Source organism: Idiotropiscis lumnitzeri, chromosome 8 (genome assembly GCF_059441095.1).
Source record: "Idiotropiscis lumnitzeri isolate Australia: NSW breed Sydney's pygmy pipehorse chromosome 8, RoL_Ilum_1.0, whole genome shotgun sequence".
NCBI classification, from domain to species: Eukaryota; Metazoa; Chordata; class Actinopteri; order Syngnathiformes; family Syngnathidae; genus Idiotropiscis; species Idiotropiscis lumnitzeri.
Genome location: NC_142398.1, coordinates 1,590,706 through 1,611,271, shown reverse-complemented (window position 1 = coordinate 1,611,271; position 20,566 = coordinate 1,590,706). Strand labels below are relative to the sequence as shown.

The 20,566-nt window shown below is 42.3% G+C and overlaps 1 protein-coding gene across 1 annotated transcript in view; it reads left to right on the top strand.

Annotated features, from left to right (window-relative positions):
• vps37c (VPS37C subunit of ESCRT-I) overlaps positions 1–12,522 on the top strand; it is an 84,000-nt gene extending 71,478 nt beyond the window's left edge. Inside the window, exons 3-4 of the mRNA XM_088303394.1 lie at positions 8,399–8,481; positions 11,806–12,522. Coding sequence (XP_088159520.1) covers positions 8,399–8,481; positions 11,806–12,522 — 800 coding nt within the window. The remainder of the gene's footprint in view (positions 1–8,398; positions 8,482–11,805) is intronic.
• The last annotated feature ends 8,044 nt before the right edge of the window (positions 12,523–20,566 follow it).

The window sequence follows — 20,566 nt, the reverse complement described above, 5'->3', positions numbered from 1 at the left end:
TAATTAATTAGATAATTTATTTTAATCTAACCTGATTTTTATTCTTTTAAATTCTTGTTTCAACCCCTTCAGCACGTGATATATTCCCCCCAAAATTAAAATAAACATAAAAATATAATTTATCCCCAGCAGTTGCTCCCTATTTTCTAAATAACTTGAAAATCCCTTTGAATGCAACTCTTCCGCAACCATATTTGCTCTGTTTTTAAGGAGTACACTATAATCCAAGGTATCAAAAGCCTTTCAAGGTTGATATTCCTTCCGTTTATTCCATACGTACCCTCAATGTGGAGTGCGTACTTCTAAATATTGTATCGGTCTATAGATTTGTCTGACCTAATTTTAAACAATTTCTCGAATATCTTACATCACAGCCATTGGCCTGTAGTTTTGAAAAAAAAATCATGTTTATCCCCATTTTTCTAAACTGGAATAACTTTTGCCATTTTCTTTTTTCCGGGAAACCCCTGACATACATGATTGACCACAAATATACGCCAAAGGTTCAACAACCAGTTCAATATCACCCTTTACCAATCTTGTCACTTGCACAACTTTCCACAACATTCAACATCTTCTTTTTCTCACGTGCCTCTCCTTCTTGTCCGCTTTCACAACCTTCCCAACCTTTTCTTCCAATTTTATGTTTGCCAATGATGTCGCGACTGTCGCCAATTGATGCACACTACGTCTGTCCTCCTCTACCATTGCCAATTATTTTTCCATTTTACCTATCCGAATCCATTTGGCTTTACCTTTTTCCTCTTTCAATTGTTTGATGTCATTCAACATTTTCCTCTTTCTTTTGCAACTGCTTAGCCAACTTAATCATATCCCATGTTCCCGGTTCTCCGCGGAACAGGTCATCCTTTTGTAATTTAAAAAACACCTTCCGATACCTCTCTTGTTCTTTTTTTTAATCTTTTTCTCCTCAATTCCACTCATTAATTGCGTCTTCAACTTCACATAATGTCCATCAATTTCTTGCCACACACCATCGCTTTCATACGGTTCGTCGCAACCGAGCCCCATATCACACCTATCTCAACTCATCCTGAACAATCCACCCCCGTGCGTCCCGGCCAAATATCAAACAAAACAGTCCAATTTGTATCACACCAGTCACACCGCTTCCACTTTCACACTCTAAAATACAAAATCTAACTTTTTGTTGCTACACCGACTTCGTAATACGTAAATACCAAATTTTACACCGTATCAGGACCGCGATGTCATGATCCGTTTCTGTCACGCCACGTGTCTTTTGTTTGTTGTCGCAGCTGGCGCGTGGGCGTGCCTCCCGGCACTCTCGTCATGTCATGTTTTCACGGCCGGAGAGACACGCCCACCGGCCACACAGCTGAATCATGTTATCCCATGATTACCTTGTACAGTGAAACCCCGCTACTTCGCGGTTCACCTTTCGTGGGTTCAGTGCTTCGCGGGTCTAAAAAATATTCGGGGGCATTGTAGTTTTGCCGAGCGGCACGACGGGGCGCTGGAGCGGTTAGACGGCCGGCGTGCGCCGAAGAAGAGCGTGGGCGAAGAAGAGAGTGGACGGAGAAGAGCACGTTCCCCCCGGCACTATCGGGGGCGACGTTTCGCGCGGTTCGGACCGTACCAGAGCTCCGGCCGGCGTGCGTGGCAGGTAAGCCGAAGAGGAACAACTTCCGCCCGGGCACTCGCGCGGCGACATTTCGTTTAGTTTGGGACCGTGCGAGAGCTCCGGAGGAGACGGGCCGGCGTGCGTGGTAGTCAAGCCGAAGAGGAACAACTTCCGCCCGGGCACTCGCGCGGCGACATTTCGTTTCGTTCGGGACCGTGCGAGAGCTCCGGAGGAGACGGGCCGGCGTGCGTGGTAGTTAAGCCGAAGAGGAACACCTTCCGCCCGGGCATGAGGGGAGCGCGAGGCTGTCAGTTATGAATGAATAAATAAATAAATGAAAAATGCCACCTTTCATTTCACAGGGCACACCGGACGGCGTACCAGCAGGTAAAAGTCGAAGTAATTAAACAAGTACAAAAAGAGGTAATTGAATAAATACAAAAATAATGGCTAGGGAATAAAAAAAAAAGTTTTAATAATATTTTTTTTTTTTGTTATAACATGAATTTCACTCTCTCTCTCTCTACCCGTATATATATATATATATATATATATATTTATTTATTTATTTTTTTTAAGCATTTTCGAAGGTGCGCCACTACTACACTATATATATATGTGCGAAGTATATATAAGTATTTTATTTTATTTATTTATTTTTTTTTTTGAAGGTGCGCCGCTACTTCGCGGATTTTCAGTTTTCGCGGGTGGTCTCGGTCCCCATTAACCGCGATAACCGGGGGTTTACTGTATATTTAAACCACCGACGCTGATGATTATTCCTTCCTCCTTGCTCACGCTACGTACCACGCCTGTGTTATCTTGATTCCTCGTTTTCTCGATTCTCGTGTATTATGACCCTTGCTTCGCCAATTGACTACGTCTCGTGCCTTGTACTTCTCGGATTCCTTTGCTCGTCCCAATTGATTCCCCTTGCCCTTCCGCGGCAAGCGATTTTGGTTCTGGTTCTTTTCCCTTGCATTTGCAAGCGCTTTTCGTTATCGTTGTTACTTTCTTCCTGGAGCGGGTTTTCCCTCCAGCGTTTTATGTTAGACTTTGTCGGCTCCGCGCCTTTTTGTACTGTAAGTATTTTTGTGTTAATAAATATTCTGTTAAGCACATCATCTCCTGTGTCCGCGGTTAAAGAGTTCCATCTTCACTGCTTTTCCTTACACGCGAATAGTACCAAACTATTCCAAATAGTACCAAACTATTTGCGTAGGAAGTAAATACCAAATTTTACACCTTCCTACCGAACCACGAAGAGTACCAAACTATTCCAAATAGTACCAAACTATTTTCGTAGTGAGTAAATACCAAATTTTACACCTCACTACCGAACCACGAATAGTACCAAACTATTCCAAATAGTACCAAACTATTTGCGTAAGACGTAAATACCAAATTTTACACCTTCCTACCGAACCACGAATAGTACCAAACTATTCCAAATAGTACCAAACTATTTACGTAGTGAGTAAATACCAAATTTTACATCTCACTACTGTCCACAAAATAGTACCAAAACCTTCCTATTTCAGTAGTAAGTAAATACCAAATTTTACACCTTACTACCATCCACACATTTATTATACAACATCCAAATTACCGCCGTTTTCCTCCGTTCAATTTAGTAGTCCTCAATTGTGCAGAATTTAGACTTTAAGTAACAGGTATTCTGCTTACCTGTTAGATGTGGACACCAGAGGAAAACAGGTCCAATTTGCAATGTCCGTTTTAGCAGGTCATCACCTGGTGTGGATGTGGACGCTGGGTTCCAAACCCTGTGGTTCTGTGGTTCTTTCCTGTGGTCTGTGGTCTCTCGAAGTCTTCCCTCTCATCACGTCGGGGTCACCAAAAATTGTTGGAATTTTAACTATTATCTGACTCCATTCACCAAACACGACTTACATTCATCCAACAATTATGCGTGCTCGTTCTGAAAGAGAAATGACCAGGACGCCGGCGATTTCACACAGGAGCGGATTTATTCCTAACAGCAGATCTAGTACAAAGTCTGGGGCTCGGTTCCTACCATTACATCTCTGCGCGTCTCTGTACCCAAGCGAATAGTAAAAGATGGGCAGTACCCTTGTACATGTGTATGTACAAGGGCAGTCCATATTGAAGTCGTGGAGGAAATAAGCTCTTCAAGTTTATCAATGCATTGCGAGGACCCGCAAAGCTGTTACGTTCCGATTGCGGCACGAACTTTGTTGGTGCTCACAAGGAAATGACAACAACATCGGAGGAAGAAAAGATACAAAATTATCTGCAAGACCAAAGGTGCAAGTGGATATTTAACGCACCACATTCGTCCCATATGGGAGGAGCGTGGGAACGGATGATCGGAGTGGCTCGCCGGATACTTGACAACATGCTCATGCAGGCTGGTCATGTGCAACTGACTCATGAAATCCTAACTACATTTCTTGCAGAAGTAATGGCCATCATAAATGCACGCCCCTTGTTGCCAGTATCGTCAGACCCAGAAAATCCTCACATCTTGTCACCTGCGATGCTGCTGACACAAAAAACGCAGGCAGCTCCTCAGATCTGTGATAACGTCGGTGAGAAGGACATGTTGAAAAGCCATTGGAAACGTGTTCAGTTCCTTGCGGACAACTTTTGGAGCAGGTGGCGTAAGGAATATTTGAGCAGCCTCCAGTCTAGGCAGAAATGGCATCACAAAACAACCAACATTAAGGAAGGAGATGTCATTCTTCTCAAGGATAAACAAACAAGAAGACATGAGTGGCCAATGGGCGGAATAATAAAGACTGTTCCCAGTGAAGATGGGATCATCCGGAAGGCTGAAGTTAAAGTTGCTTCCCAAGGGACTGTTAGAAACTATTTTCGACCAATTTCAGAGATGGTCTTGCTATGTTCGGGTGGTACTTAAGTTATGTGGTATCCTTAAGATACCAGACGGGGAGTGTTTTGGCCGTTATTATTTTTTCAATTGTTTATAGTTAAGAGACTGTTGCATGCCATTCCCCTTTAAGTCCCAGTTTGGTGGTGCACTGTCCCTTTAAGAGAGTGTCAAGAGTCAGCGCGAGAACAAGCGCTTCCTGCTCACACAAAGTCTGTTATACACGAAGCCAAGTAGCAGTTAGGTTGAGTCTGATGCTTAAGTCCATAAAACGGCATTCCCTGTAAGTGTTTTCCAAATATTTAACCATTGATTGATGTTATTTAGTAGAGTTTGTAAATCGCAAATTAGGATGTGAACTATTTGCATTGCTGACTGTGCCGCCATTTTATTTATTGCTGTGATGTATTTGTTTCAGTTTCACACCTGCCATATAAAGAGAAGGTCTAAACCCATCCTGGCGTCAGTGACTGATTGTGTGGAGGTGTTTAACTAACTGGTTAGCAGAAAGGTTCTGTGAGGCCAGTACACGCGCCAAGGCAGTTGTTTGTGCGCTCAACTGCCCATGAGCCACTGGATCTGTTATTCCGCTTTCACGGTCGACCGTCTGATCATCTCACACAACAGCGCCTTGATGTCCTTGATGTCTGGAACGTTCTGCGTCAGCACACCCAGTTCTCAGACGTGCGGCTCATCCTGCACAAAACATCTGCCACCGATGCATTTCACACAGCCTGCTCTGACCTTCTACCATACATCAAATCAAAGCACAATCAGCAAATATCTTTATTGCATTAAACTGAATATATGTAACTTGTAGTCAATCTTATAAAATCCTTTATAGTCAAATGTATTAAATCCTTTAGTACTAATGTACATGTTCTTTGTATATATATGTCAATAAAATCATTGTCCCTTAGAAAAACTAATTGTTTAATAATACAATTTTGAGACCTATTATTGTGTAGCTCTCGAAACTCTGTACTATGTGGTGCAAATATTATTGTGTACGTTTGATTTCATGCAGGGTTCAATTCCGGCTGTGGCCTTTCTGTGTGGAGTTTGCATGTTCTCCCCGTGCATGTGTGTGTTTTCTCCGGGTACTCTGGTTTGCTCCCACATTTTGATCAAGAGGGTTGCCGAACACACCACCGCACTGTATGACATTTAACGCAATTTTTTATCGTTGAGACTCGGGAGCCACGTAGCACCACACACTTCCTAACCAGAATGACAAAAGGCCCATTTGCCCATACCTGACTGACGCTATCTTGATGCACATGTAACTTATTTGCAAGAAGCTCAATTTGAGAGACAGTAGTAGACTGAAAAAGAGCTGGATTGGTGAAAAAGGCAGCAAATGTATTGGCCAGCTTTGCCCACGTCCCAGGGGAGGCAGGAGACATCGAGTTCAAATGGACCATGTTTCGTGCCTCCATTGGCCGTAAGATGGTCGGTGCCTGTCGTGGTGGTAATCCCGGAACCCGCTGGTGGACACTGGGGATAAGGGATGCTGTCAAGTTGAAGAAAGAGTCCTATCCGGAGGCAGCTAACAGGTCCCGGCTGGTCAAGCGGAAGTTCAAGTATCTTGGGGTATTGTTCCCGAGTGAGGGGAGGATAGAGCGTGAGATCGACAGGTGGATCGGTGCAGTGTCTGCTGTGATGCGGACCCTGTATCGGTCGGTGGTCGTGAAGAAAAATGGTGTCCGGGCTCTACCTTAGAGTTAGGGTGAGGCGCTCGGCCAGCCGAGAGGGACTCAGAGTCGCGCCGCTGCTTCACTGCATTGAGAGGAGCCAGTGAGGTGGCTCGGACATCTGATTAGGATGCCTCTTGGACGCATCCCTGGTGAGATGTTCCGGGCATGTCCGATCGGCAGGAGGCCCCGAGGACGACCCAGGACATGCTGGAGAGACTGTCTCCCGCATGGCCTGGGAACGCCTGGGGATCCCTCCGGAAGAGCTAGAAGACGTGGCTGGGGAGAGGGAAGTCTGGGCTGCCCTGCTGAAGCAGCTGCCTCCGCGACCCGACCCCAGATAAGCGGTGGATAATGGATGGAATATAACACGAATTAAAACACAAACACATACAGTAGATACCGGAAGAACAGCAGAACAACGACAGTCTCACATTGAGACGAAAGCCAAAGAATAAAAATGGCGCTTGAGGGAGGATGGCTGAGTTCAAAATAAAGTGCATTACATATCCAAGATATGACAAAGGAATGGATTACTGTTTCTAAGGGCTGCTGAGAAAGAAAAAGCTTCACTTTCCCAAGCTGCCTAAGATGAAAGAAGCTGGATCGATCAACAGCACTGATTTGCCAACCTAATTAAAAATCACTGTCCAATTGAAACCCAAGTTCGAGACTGTTGGCTTGAGATAAGATGCTTGGGGGCCAAGGTCTACTGGGTTGAAAGTAGAAGGGTGAAAGGGACCCTAACTTTTGTCTTACTTTTCGTTGAAATTGTTTATATGTCCATAAGAGTGGCACGATTTCCGACTGGTTAACACGATGGCCTCACAATACAGAAATGCATGGTTCAGCTCGAGCTCCGGCCTTCCTGTGTGGAGTTTGCATGTTCTACCTGTGCCTGCGTGGGTTTTCTCCGGGTACTCCAGTTCCCTCCCACATTCCAAAAACATGCATGGTAGGTTAATTGAACATTCTAAATTGCACCGAGGTGTGATTGTGAGCATAGATCGTTGTTTGTCTTTGTGTGCCCTGCGATTGGCTGGCAACCAGTCAAGTCCTCTTTTTAGAAGAAAAGCATTATTTAGATGTTTGATCTGTTTCAAAAGAAAAAAATAGTCAAAGTCAAAAACCTCTTTCTCCTTTTTTTTGTCAGGAATGGTAATTTTGACCAAATGTATCTGTATTTTAACACTGTCAGCTAAAAAACGGAATAAGATATAAATGTACTTTTTTTCTGATGAAAGAAGAGAGATCTTTCTTTTGGTAGGCGTATAGTATTAGAACACAAGATTCTGTGGGCCTTGGAAAATCTGTCAAAATCTAGAAAATGGGGATTGAGGTGTTTTGTTCTAGTGAAAATCGCTGGGATTAACTGAGTTAAAGATTTGAAGAAAAGTAGAAGTATCATAAAATAAACTCTAAAATGCACTCTGAGCCAGTGAAGTGAGGCCATAATCGGGGTTGTTGGGATATTAATAAAAATTATATTCTCGTTTCAATGTCCGTTAACTAAATAGTACCAAAAAAAAATCACATAAATATAAGCTACAATGTATTGAAAATGTCTTCACATCAGAGCTGTCATGTTATTCACACAGAATATGAAATAGTACAAATAATTGGTTAAAATGGTTCAGTCCATAGTCAGGTGACCTCTTCCGCCTGCGATTGCCAATTTAGGCACAATAAGAAATTGTCTCGGTTTGGTCCAAATGACATGTCCAACCGAAGCAGCAGAATGCAGGTGACTGTTTTGTCGTGTGTGTCTGCGTGTCGAGCGAGTGTCGACACCAGCAATGAAAAAGTCCAGGCAGCTTGTTACAGTCCCAGCTGTTGTGAAGTGCGCTATATCAATAAAGTTGTCCTCCTTGGTCTAAGTAATGCTTAAGTAGGTTCCCTGACATGTAACCCTTTACAGTTGAGCCTAGTAAATCTAGTAAACCCCACCTACACAATATGGTTGCTTCTTTGGTTGATCCATTAGGAATGAAAAGTGTTGGAAGAAAACTTGCAAAAACTGAATGAAACAACGAAACAAAAACACTGCAAAAGTACACACCTGTAAATCTGGATTAGGTGCCAACCCAAATCCTAATAAAACACAACAGAGTGGTACTTTTTCCAGATATTTTTAAAAAATGCACTTTTCTTTGATTGCCAACAGATGTTACTATTTCCTAATTTTTGTTTTAATTCCTCATGTTTTTTCCTTGATCACTTGGACAGATCGGATTGTTGGCCAGGCTTCTCCAGAAGCATTCTTCTCCCGACTACAGACTGAGGGAAAAAAAACAGAAGCTGAGTCAGAGGTAAGTGCTAACTTATTCATATACACTGGTCACTTCACGTGAGTTTAACTTCAATAACAAAAACTGTAACTGAATTTACCTCCATGTTAATTCAGTACAGTGTACCACTTCATACTTGCAGTTCGGCACCTGTTAATTAGCATGTTCTCTTCGCTTTATTTCTTCAATTTCTTCATTTAATTAATGAATGAATGGATTTATTTATTTCCCAGTATTTTCTTCCCTGTTTTTCATGAAAATCTAATTTTTAATACCAAGCGGCGTCCCCAAAAATCAAAAGGGAAAAATCCATCTCTGTGTCACGAAGCATTCCAGTTAGTATGTACTCCTCTGACAAGATAAGAGCATTGACGCTTGAAGGCAAGGTCTCAACCTTCTGGAAATTCATTGCAATTCGTGGAATTTTTCAATCATTCTGTATGAAGTTATAAAAATCTCTCTCACAATGTGGTCATGCGCTGCTCACGTCACACATTTTAGAGTGCATTGCGTAATGGAAAATCAAACCTGAAAGCTGTTACTTCCCCATTGCACTGTAACAAACATGTCCTACTGGAATCTGGCTCATACAAATCCTGGACACCGGGGCCAAGCTCTTAAATATTTATACTTTCTCACTGCGTGTTTGTTTTCTCTTCAAGAAGGAAAAGACACTGAATGAAAACTGAATTGTGAAACTTTAAATACTAGAATACGAAAGAGTTTCTTTGGGTCCGTGTGAGTACTTGAATGAAAGTGAAAGCTGTGAATAAAATGATGTGCCGCTACGGACGAGTCAGAACAACCTTCGACTGCCCGCACTGACTAACGGCGCCTACGAGAAAAGTGTATTTCTGCTGTTAGGGGAGTGTTGTGTCTACATGATTGATATATGAATTATTTGTGAAACTACAATTACAATTTGTGTTCTTCTGTTGTTCTGTAGTTTTCACGGTGCAGAATGCTGAACATGCTTGTTCATAGATGAAAGATTATCGACACCCGTTTGAAACTCTCTGCGTCCTTATTAGAAAATCCAAGGGGCCGCTATACAGAGCACCATACCACTGTAAAAAAAAAAAAAAGCGCTTTGTTAGAGCTCCAGCCGTTGTGAAATGCGCTATATTAATAAAGTTGTATTGTATTGTATTGTATTGAGTTGTACAATAAACTCCAATACATCTTTATTTGTATACAAAGTACAATGGTTTAAAAAAATAATTTAAGGGATAAAGTGTTTATTTTCTCTATACTGAAAATACAGTTCTGAACAAATTATACAATATTAAGGAAGATAATTGTTTTTTATGTATACTTGACTGATAAATATGAATTGCAGAAAAATATTTTAAATTTTATATATAAAATAAATGAATATTATATAATAAATAGTTTTTCCATACCGTCCCACTTTGCCAGCAACAGACCACGGGGGGTGTGGAAGGGTCTACAGAGCATCACCAACTACCAAGGGGGCAGCATGACATCTGTAGACCGGAGTGCGGCGCTGGCAGAGGACCTAAACTGCTTCTTTGCTCGTTTTGACTCACCCCAACCGTCACACCCCCGCACTCCATGCCTCAACTCCCCCTCACTCACCATAGAGGAATATATATATTCGGGGTAGCGTTGCACGCCTAATATATATATATATATATTATATATTAGGGGTGTAACAATACACAAAATTCACGGTTCGGGTCGGTTCGATACATTAGTGTCACGGTTCGATATTTTTACGATGCAATTTTTTAAAATTTATAGTTTATTGAAGCTACTTACATTTGTTTAAACTCCAAAGCACGCATTTTTTCATTTAATTAAATCTATTTTAGCAACACCTGACTCGGTTTCTGCTGCGCGTACTTAGCAACATATTAAAAAAAACAGCACCATGAAAAAAAATAAGAATATTGTGCGAATACAAAATAATTTACCTGAGAAAGAAATGACCCATCTTCTGTGGTGCATTTTAAGCAACAGATCACAATATATTTGGCAAATAAACAGCTCCTTAACAAATACAATTTAGACTATACTTATCTTGTGAAGTATATATTCAGCACCATTAACTTATTAAACAAAAACAGGACCTTGAACTTAAACTCTTGGGTTAAAGATATAGGCTATATATGGTATGTAAAAAAATAATAAAATATTTATTCGAACATTTCTTTATTTTATATATCAAATTACAAATATTTTTCTGCAATTCATATTTATCAGTCGAGTATACATAAAAAACAATTATCTTCCTTAATATCATATAATTTGAAACATCATTGTTTTTAAAATTTGAATCATTGTAACACAAACTCATCCAAATGCAGTAGTGTATCATCGTGGGTGCTTGACTGTATTTTCAGAATAGGCAGAAAATAAACACTTCATCCCTTAAATTATGTTTTTAAACCACTGTACTTTGTATAAAAAATAAAGATGTATTGGAGTGTATTGTACAACTACAAAATATTTTAAATTAAAATAAAACAGGTATAGTTGCGTTTGGGCGCACTAATTTCCATCCTCCGCAAATTCTTTCAGACTTTTCTGGTTAAATCATCAGTCGTATGACTTTCGAGCAGCCGTGTCTGAATAACATTGCATTTGATGTCCCACTCCGCAGTGACGTTAAGTGCCGTAACGGTCAGCTGGCGCAGCGGGGGCTGCTGACAAAGCCGCTGCTATTTTGACTCTCGTCTTGTTGTACAAATCAGGAATATCAGTATTGGTATTGCAGTATTGGTGAAATGGGTCCGCGCAGGAACCGTAGAACCTTCCACTCATTTTCACATTGAAGTGATGTCGGCGTAAATGTGACCATGTTTGTTGTACTTCCACCGACGTAGTTAGCATTGTGTGACACTTGCGACCTACTGTTGAAGTTGTAGTCCACGACACACTTTCCGTCTGGTGCATACTTGAAAACTAAATTACTTCCAAACGCTAGACGTGAAGTTTGGTGGAGCTTCTTCCGCTTCAGGCATGAGATTATATGCTAAAGTTGTACAGCGAATGTGGTACAGTGTTTCAACTTGGCTTTATAAGATATGCAAATTGATTCTTGAAGTAAATAAAACTGAATTAACTGAGTTAAAATATTTAATCGTGTAAATTTAAAAAAATACTAATCTTGAGTTAGCGGCTTTAATTTTGACAGCCAGAGAGAGAGCTATTGGGGGGTTATTTGGAACACTGAATTTACCTGACGTATATTTTACATTGCTATCACTTTGTTGTAGAGTCTCGAATTGATTGAAGCATAATTAATAGCTTTGAAAACAAATATTCAATTATTCAATTGAGGTCAAAAGTCACTCACTCACGTCACTTGTCCGTCTACAGGTTCTCGCTGATGTATTTCTGGAGGGCTCTCTACCATTGGACTCTTTCCTTGACCGCTTCCTGGTTCTACGTTCCCTTGCTCACAAAAGACGTGTGAGACTAGAGAAGTTTCAGAAGGACATACTCCAGAAAAGAGAGGATAAACCCACAGCTAGAACTTCATCACCAAGCATCAGCCAAGGCCCTCAAGTTAATCAATGGAATCCACGAATCACAACAGCAAATATTCAGCAGCAACACACCAAATGCTCAACCTCCAGCTACTACAAGTTTTCCCAACCTCTTATTCCATCTGCAGGCACTTCTTGTGGCGTCCCCAACCTCCAATGTCCTTTCTCTCCTTCCTGCACTCCCCCAGCAGTTGCGTTAATGGCAACAGACACTGGTCCAGTCATTTCCTCATCACAGGTACTGTCATATGCAGCCTTACCTTTTGTTCCAGCCGGGAGCTTTACTGCCCCCAGATCACCAATCAAGCCTATGGCTTCAGTCCCTTGCCCTTATCCAACTCAGTCATTTTTCTTTGCCCCAAACCCAGGATCAGCTTTTGGCCAGTACACAAGAAGCCACCCCCAGAGCAATACCGCAGTCTACCCAGCGTCATATCGTGGTGGTGGTAATAATTATTCATCCAAGTCTGCTTCCTCCAATTCTCAATCACCAACTGAAAGACCAATTTGCAGACCTGCAAATGGAGTACCACCACCATATACTTAAAATTATATACTGCTCCTTTTTCCGTCTAATGCGTCTGTAGACCCGAGTGCGGCGCTAGCAGAGGAGCTAAACTGCTTCTCGCTTTGACTCACCCCAACCGTCACACCCCCGCACTCCATGCCTCAACTCCCCCTCACTCACCATGGAGAAAAACGATGTGAGGCGTGTGCTCCTGGCTATTAATCCCAGAAAAGCTGGACCCGACGGAATACCAGGCAAGGTCCTCGGAGCATGTGCCCACCAACTATCACATGTTTTTTGCAGGATCTTCAACCGCTCCCTGGCTCAAGCAGTCATCCCCTCCTGCTTGAAAACATCCACCATTATTCCTGTCCCCAAAAAGTCACCTGCAGCCCTCCTGAATGACTACCGTCCTGTTGCTCTCACGCCAGTCATCATGAAGTGCTTCGAGAGACTGGTTCTCCAGCACATCAAGGACTACCTTCCTCCCACACTGGACCCCTACCAGTTTGCATATCGAGCAAACAGATCCACTGAGGACGCCATCGACACTGCTCTGCATGTTGTGCTGGGCCATCTGGAACAACAGCAGAGCTATGCCAAAATGCTCTTTGTGGACTACAGCTCGGCATTCAACACAATCATACCAGACATCCTCATCTCCAAACTGGACATTCTCGGCCTCCCTTTCTGACCAACAGACCCCAGACTGTGTTGCTCGGCCACTACACGTCCTCCACCCGAACGCTGAGCACCGGTTCCCCTCAAGGATGCGTGCTGAGCCCTCTTCTACACGGCCTATACACCTTTGACTGCAGCCTGGCCCACGGTAACAACAGCATCGTCAAATTTGCCGACGACACGACAGTGGTCCGTCTGATCTCGAAAGGTGACGAGGCAGGCTACAGGGAGGAGGTCCAGAGACTAACGGCTTGGTGTGAGTACAACAGACTGCAACTCAACATTGCAAAAACAAAGGAGATCGTCATCGACTTTCGGAGGAACAAGACTGTACCACCCCCCCTCTGCATCAGAGGTGAATGTGTAGAGAGGGTCCACACATTCAAGTTCCTGGGAGTACAGATCTCCGATGACCTCTCCTGGACACACAACACCACAGCAGTGGTAAAGAAGGTCCACCAGCGTCTGCACTTCCTGAGGGTCCTCAGGAAATTCAACCTGGATAAGAATCTGCTGCTGGCCTTCTACCACTCGTCCATCGAGAGCCTGCTGACGTACTGTCTCTCCACCTGGTACAGCAGCTGCACTGAGGCAGACCGAATGAGGCTCCAGAGGACAGTCAAAACGGTGCAGAGGATTATAGGCTGCCCTCTCCCCTCCCTGTCGGACATCTACACCACCCGGTGCCTCAGCAGAGCTCTCAATATCGTCAAAGACAATACTCACCCGAACTGACACCTGTTTGACCTGTTGCCCTCTGGCAGGCGCTACAAGTGCATCAAATCAAAGACTAATAGACTGAAAAACTGTTTCTTTCCGAGAGCCATCACCATTCTGAACTCACACACACACACACACGACCACCCTTACCTTGCAGAACAGCGGCGTAATGTGTTTTATTTATCCAATTTCGTATTATTTTCCATCATATTATTTATTCTCTTATTTATGTAATTTATATATTTGATTAAATTATTGTTGTATTGCACTGGAGAGGGGAGCTCTCTAATCTCGTTGCACACTGTACAATGAAAATAAAGGGATTTCTGATTCTGATTCTGAATTTCACACACTTTTTTTTTCAACCCTTTCCTGCTGCCCTTCTCAAACAAATGGCTTCCCCCTCTTGTATTTCTGTCAACTATTGTGACCTTTTATTTATATTTCACATTTTAGATCATTATTCTTTTAATATTAATTTGGTTTAATGTATTCCCATATCACCCACACTCAGGTCTCAGGTTGTTTGTGGTGCTTTAAGCAGAGATGAATTTCTGTCATAAGACTTGAGTCAGACTCAAGTTGCCATTTTTGGGATTTGTGACTTGCTTGCCAAAATCATTGCGAGCAACCTTACTTGGGAGTGCAGGCACGATTCCATTGGCCACGCTCCACACTGACATGGCCTGGCTTGGCCCCTGATAATCTCTTTTTCACATTTTATGTTTTTGGGCCGGACCGCTTTTCAGAACCATCTCATGTGGTTCTAAGCGGGGCCATGTTGTCAATGTTATCTTATTGGCCAACAGCAATGCAGCCAGGAACTCCACTGCGCATGGTCAACACGGTTTTAGAGGAGCTGCCCACCGGATAGTCTTAAAATTACAGTATATACAATAAATATAATAGTGTTTGACAACAAATCTGAACAATATTTAAATTTCCATGTGTATGTATGAATGTTGGCCAACAGCAATGCAGCAAGGAACTCCACTGCGCATGATCAACACGGTTTTAGAGGAGCTGCCCACCGGATAGTCTTAGAATTACAGTATATACAATAAATATAATAGTGTTTGACAACAAATCTGAACAATATTTAAATTTCCATGTGTATGTATGAATGCTTTTTTGATGATTAATGGTTAAAAAAAAAAAAGTGAAGCACTGCTTGCTTGCAGGGTCCCATTGATTTGAATGAGAGGTCTCCAGCAGCAAGCCTCCTCCCTGACCAATCGTTGCCCCCGTCTTGGTGAGGGTGACTTTGGATGGCCGACGTATGGCTTCAGATGCCGCAGCGTGAGGATGAATCAAAGAGGTGGCCAAATGAATGAGTGACCTCCCTAAAAAGGATTAACGCTGCCGGCGAGCTTTGCATGCCGTTGGCAAAATCACTATCCTACTATTTCATCCATAGTGCATATGAAATTGTAAATATGGCGTAAATCACAAAATATTCATCAGCGGCCATGTCTGAATGTCTTATTCCCTAACCCATCATTTATAGTAGTTTATCATGTTATAGTAGTCCCCTTATTCTGTTTGGCGATTCGGACAACTAGCTAACTACTGTTGCCTTATCGCATACCATGTGACCACTGTGCCCGTCATGATGCCCCGGCGCATTAAGATTTGTAACTGTTGATGTGAATAAAAATACATGTATATTTTAAATATTTTATTTCCTTTGCTGTACATATTTCACAGTTGTGACATTTTGTTTTCCTGTTCACTGTGCATTGTTCTTTATATCAGCCTGCTGAGTGAACAAAATGCACACTTTTGGGGATTTGAGTTTTATCTTTTATCCTGGGAGTTAAGATCAGGGGATGTTGACTGTGGGTATGTGAAGCCCTTTGAGACTTTCTGTGATTAAGGGCTATACAAATAAATTTTACTTGACTTTACAAGTGCGTTGTGGGTAATTTTGAATGCACTACATTTCTCCTCCCTGGACCTTCGTCACCCCTACAAAATGGTGGAACCCCTTAATAGTAGGTAAAAAATTGTATTCATGTGCACAAAGAAGCCAAGGAAAGGCAAAAAAAAAAATCTCCAAAAGGCATCACATTACAGATGAGACATTCTCATAATATGTCCGACCCCCCCCCAAAAAAAATCGTTTTATTTCAATCATTTACTCTTTCAAAACAACAGAAAACCAAATAATGTGTCTGCGAGGTTTGGGCACCTTGCAGAGTTTATAGCCTGCAACACTCCCTTTGGAAAGCTGAGGCCTGACACTGTCATCAATCGTTCTCTAGGGTTATCTGGAAACATTAGGTGGTATCATTCTTCAAGCTTTGGAAACGGTCAGACTAACCTGACCTTGCCCCAAAGATCAGTACCTTGGGTTCCTCTAAGCAGTTGTCTCGAACACAAACTGAAAAACACAATGACTCAACGCAGGTGATAAGGCAGAAAGAAGATGGCAAAGCATTTTCAGCCGTCAATATCCTCTGTTTGTAATGTTTTTTTAGAAATGGCAGTCATCGTGAACGTAATCAAAGAGAGATTTCGCCGCTCCTTCCTGCCGACTGCTGTCAGGCTTTTTAACAAGAACATTGGGTCAGGCCTACAAACAGGAGGGCATTAGTGCAATTGTGCAGTCCTAGAATGCAATATACACTACTACTTTACTTTCAGCCAAGGGTGTACTTAAACATCGACCAATGATGTATTTTGTTTACCATTACAGTATTCTTATTACAATACTTCTATCACTGTAGTATTTCTACCACTGCAGGATGTTCACTATTACAGTACTTTTATCATTACAGTACTTTTATAATTACGGTATTTCCTATCATTGCGGTACTTTTACTATTACAATACTTCATCATTGCAGTATTTTTCCATCGTTGCAGTACTTCTACCATTATAGTACTTTTATCATTGCAGTATATTTTATCATTGCAGTACTTTTACCATTACAGTATTTTTATCATTGCAGTATTTTCTATCATTGCAGTACTTTCCTGTCATTTCAGTACTCTCACCATTACAGTACTTTTATCAGTGTAATATCTTTATCATTGCAGTATTTTCAATCATTCAGTAGTTTTTATCATTACAGTGTTTCCCCCTCTGTATAATGGACAGGCATTAGGAGTGTTTCCTTACACTTAGATACGTTTATACTGTGTATATTTGCATGCTTTTTATGAATGTCTGCTGCTAATGTTATACATTAACGGCTACATTACGCCGCCGACTCTGTGTGATCTATATCTTTGCTGCTGTAACACTTCAAATTTCCCCATTGTGGGACTAATAAAGGACATCTTTATCTTTATCTTTATCTTTAATCGCCATATTGTTTCAAAAGCCAGAGTACGAGCCAGAGGGATGGTGAAGAACTCCAAGACAAAACGTCAACGCGGCTGCAGATTGCATAAGAACTTCAGAACGAGGGAAATGAAGGTTACGCCCCCGCCTTTCTTACGAGGGTGCGCGACGTGCAAACTCATGAAGTTTATAGCCTGCACCACTCCCTTTGGAAAGCTGAGGCCTGACACTGTTTTTAGCGGTAAAAACTAAATCGTTTTAACCAGATCTCGCAAAGACCAATCATGTTAAGATTATAGTCTCTAATGAGGTCATTAACTAACAGCGTTTTTGATGAGGGCGATCTAATATTTATAAAACTGAGTTTCAATGAAATCGATTTAACTAAATTATTCCACATGACAGGATTCCTAGTCATAATATTAATAAGATTGTGTCGTCTGTACCTCGCGCAACTAAAAGCGCGGCGGGAAATTACAACGGTAGGGATGTGATTGTTGGTCGGCTTTCGAGTGCTATTATTTTGAAAGAATGCCTTGTCAATACGACGCGAAGAAGTATACTTAACCCCATCACATACTGCCCCCTCAATAGAAACTGTATCAGTATGTGATGCAATAGTGTGTGGTGTGTAGCGCTCTAATCTACAAAATGAAAAGCTCTATGCGTTGTCTGAGTCTAGCATGCCGTGAGTTAGCTCTAGCCTTGCAGACTCCACACCCATCCTTACAGGCTCACACATCGCCTGCAACCCGACCTGCTCTGATGTGAACTGTCATGGAAGGCTCAAACAATCTGTTTCTAGAAAGAGTGATGGCACCTTCCCAGATAGGGTGAAGGCCGTCCATCTTCAGCAGGTCGGTTCGGCCACAGAAAGACGGCCAATTATCTACAAACTGCAGTCCCTACTTTCTACAAAAGCTAGCCAGCCACTGATTAAGTGAGAAGAATCTCCTAAACCTCTCATCATTGCCTCGCTCAGGCAAGGGGCCAGAGACAATTACTCGATGCTGACTCATCTTTCTGGCGAGATCACCAGTCCTTGCTATGTTTTTCTTCGTGATCTCTGATTGCCTCATCCTCGTATCATTGTGTGCGTGTCGAGCGAGTGTCGAGTGTGCACCCCCAACACCAGCAATGAGTTTCATGAATTGTCCAGGCAATGATGACACAGTCTTTATGGAAAGTATGACCGCAGACTTGCACGGGTCCGCGGAAACAAAATGGCCGATGCTGTAAGGGAGTGACGTCATTTAACGCCGCTCTGTCACAGATGGAAATAACATCTAACTTTTTTGACAATTAAAAGAACTTCTCATGAGTAATTGTATGCCTTTTGGAGATTTCTGCATCCTTGCTTAGCTTCTATGTGAACATAAATACAAATTTTTATCTGGGGTCCCCAAACACTCAATCCGCACTGTATATAAGCAGGGTTCGCGGTTAACTTTAAAAACTGCTTGCCCATAGGGCAAGTGCCACTAAAATTTGCCTTGCCCGAGTGGCCAAATTACTTGCCCGACTTGGGCAAGTGACCATTTTTTTTATCTAAGAATAAAATGTTTATGGTTGTAAAATGTGCGCCACAAATGTAAATAAACATACAATCTGAAAAGCATAAATTAATCTTGTTTTCATCATCAACTAGTGATGGGTCCAACGACACCGAGGCGTCGATGCGCGCGCCGAGCTTCCAGGGCAAACCCCGTGTCGGTGCGCGTACTGCTTTGAGAAAGTCACGTGACCACTACCAGAATCGTGTCGACACAGCGGTCGCGCACCAAACTGTGTTCATAAGGAAGCGCATCTGTCAACAGGATGGACGCTCAAAACAAGCATCGAGTTATTGGCGCGTTACTTTGCGTTAAAGATCCGCAAGATGGAAGACGTCACTGTTGATGCGCACTCAGAGGTGCAGCGCTATATGTCAGCAGGACACGTTGCACGTATGGAAGACCCGCTCTTATACTGGAAGTCCATGGAGGCAACGTTCCCTCACCTATTTATATCAGCCACACAGGCGTTGTGCACACCGGCCTCTTCAGTGCAGAGAGGATTCAGCAACACAGTGTCAACACAGTGTCAATACATTGTGTCACTGTGTCGAAACGAGACAGGATGCCTCATCTACCCATCACTATCATCAACCATGAAACCCTACTCACAACAGCAAATGTATCATCCTGTGCAGTTATTGAAAATGTTAATTGTAGTTTTAATAATTAACAAATCTGCATGTTAAATTGGGAAAATGATATTACAGCAAACCAGATGATCAATTTAAGTCCAGGAGAGCGTATTAATTGAGGAATCACATGAGTAAATTCACACAATTAAAATTATGAGTGTGGGAAATTTGTGTATTCCTTTAAGACCAGTGCCTGTGGCGCTGCCTCCATAAGTTTCATAGCATAAACAGAACACAGTCACTGACACTATGTCAGGTAACATCATGGAGCTAATGAATTAACAGCCAATAATCAAATATTACTCCCTTCCTTACTCACAACTGAATTGTCTACTTAAAAATATTCGAGCTATTTTAGTCATGTCAGAGGAATCCGAAATGTTCGGATTTGAACGAACTCGTCGCCACTTGTAAACATGCGCAGAAGGTAAGAAAACTTCCGGCTGTCAATTTTCGGCCGAAATATCGTAGGTTTTTGTTGTGTTTTTCAAACTTCAAATGAGGATGCAACTACAGCGAGTTCCAATACTGCGGGATTTATTGACGTCCACTTTAACTCGACATTCACTGAACTAACTGATCCCCGTAGCGCCCGCCCATTGCCCCCGATAAGGCCAATGGACCATACCACAACATAAGGGGTGTCTGGGTTAAACCATCACCATACAGTGCACACAAACAGATCACGCCACAGTTTTCGTCGGAATTAAAGATATTTGGCTGCTTTAAAAAATGCTTGCCTGTTCGGGCAAGTTGCCCATAATTTTACCTTGCCCGGGGCAAGTGAAATATGGCCTCGGGAAGCGGTTAACCGCGAACCCTGATATAAGGAATAATGTGCACATTTGGCTACAGCCAATATCAAGTGTGAAGTGGCGATCCAATCACTAACAGCTGAGGTTTTCCGGCATTCCGTCAGTCCGTCCCTTTTTCCTGATAGTAGATGATAGACAGGAAACTTAAAAAAAAGAATTAATTAAAAAGACGGCCTGAACACGTACAGAAGTGGGTTTTCGTCCATCAGTGTAATCGTCACTAACAACAGACCTCAAAGTCCATCACTGACGGTTGCTTATTTTGCTGATGATTGATGGAAACCCGCAAGGCATGTCTTGCATGTATTCCTACTGACGGCAGGCATACTTGAGTAGACTGCATTGACTATATATGTACAGTAGGTGGTGGTGTGCACCAAAGAGAGAATTA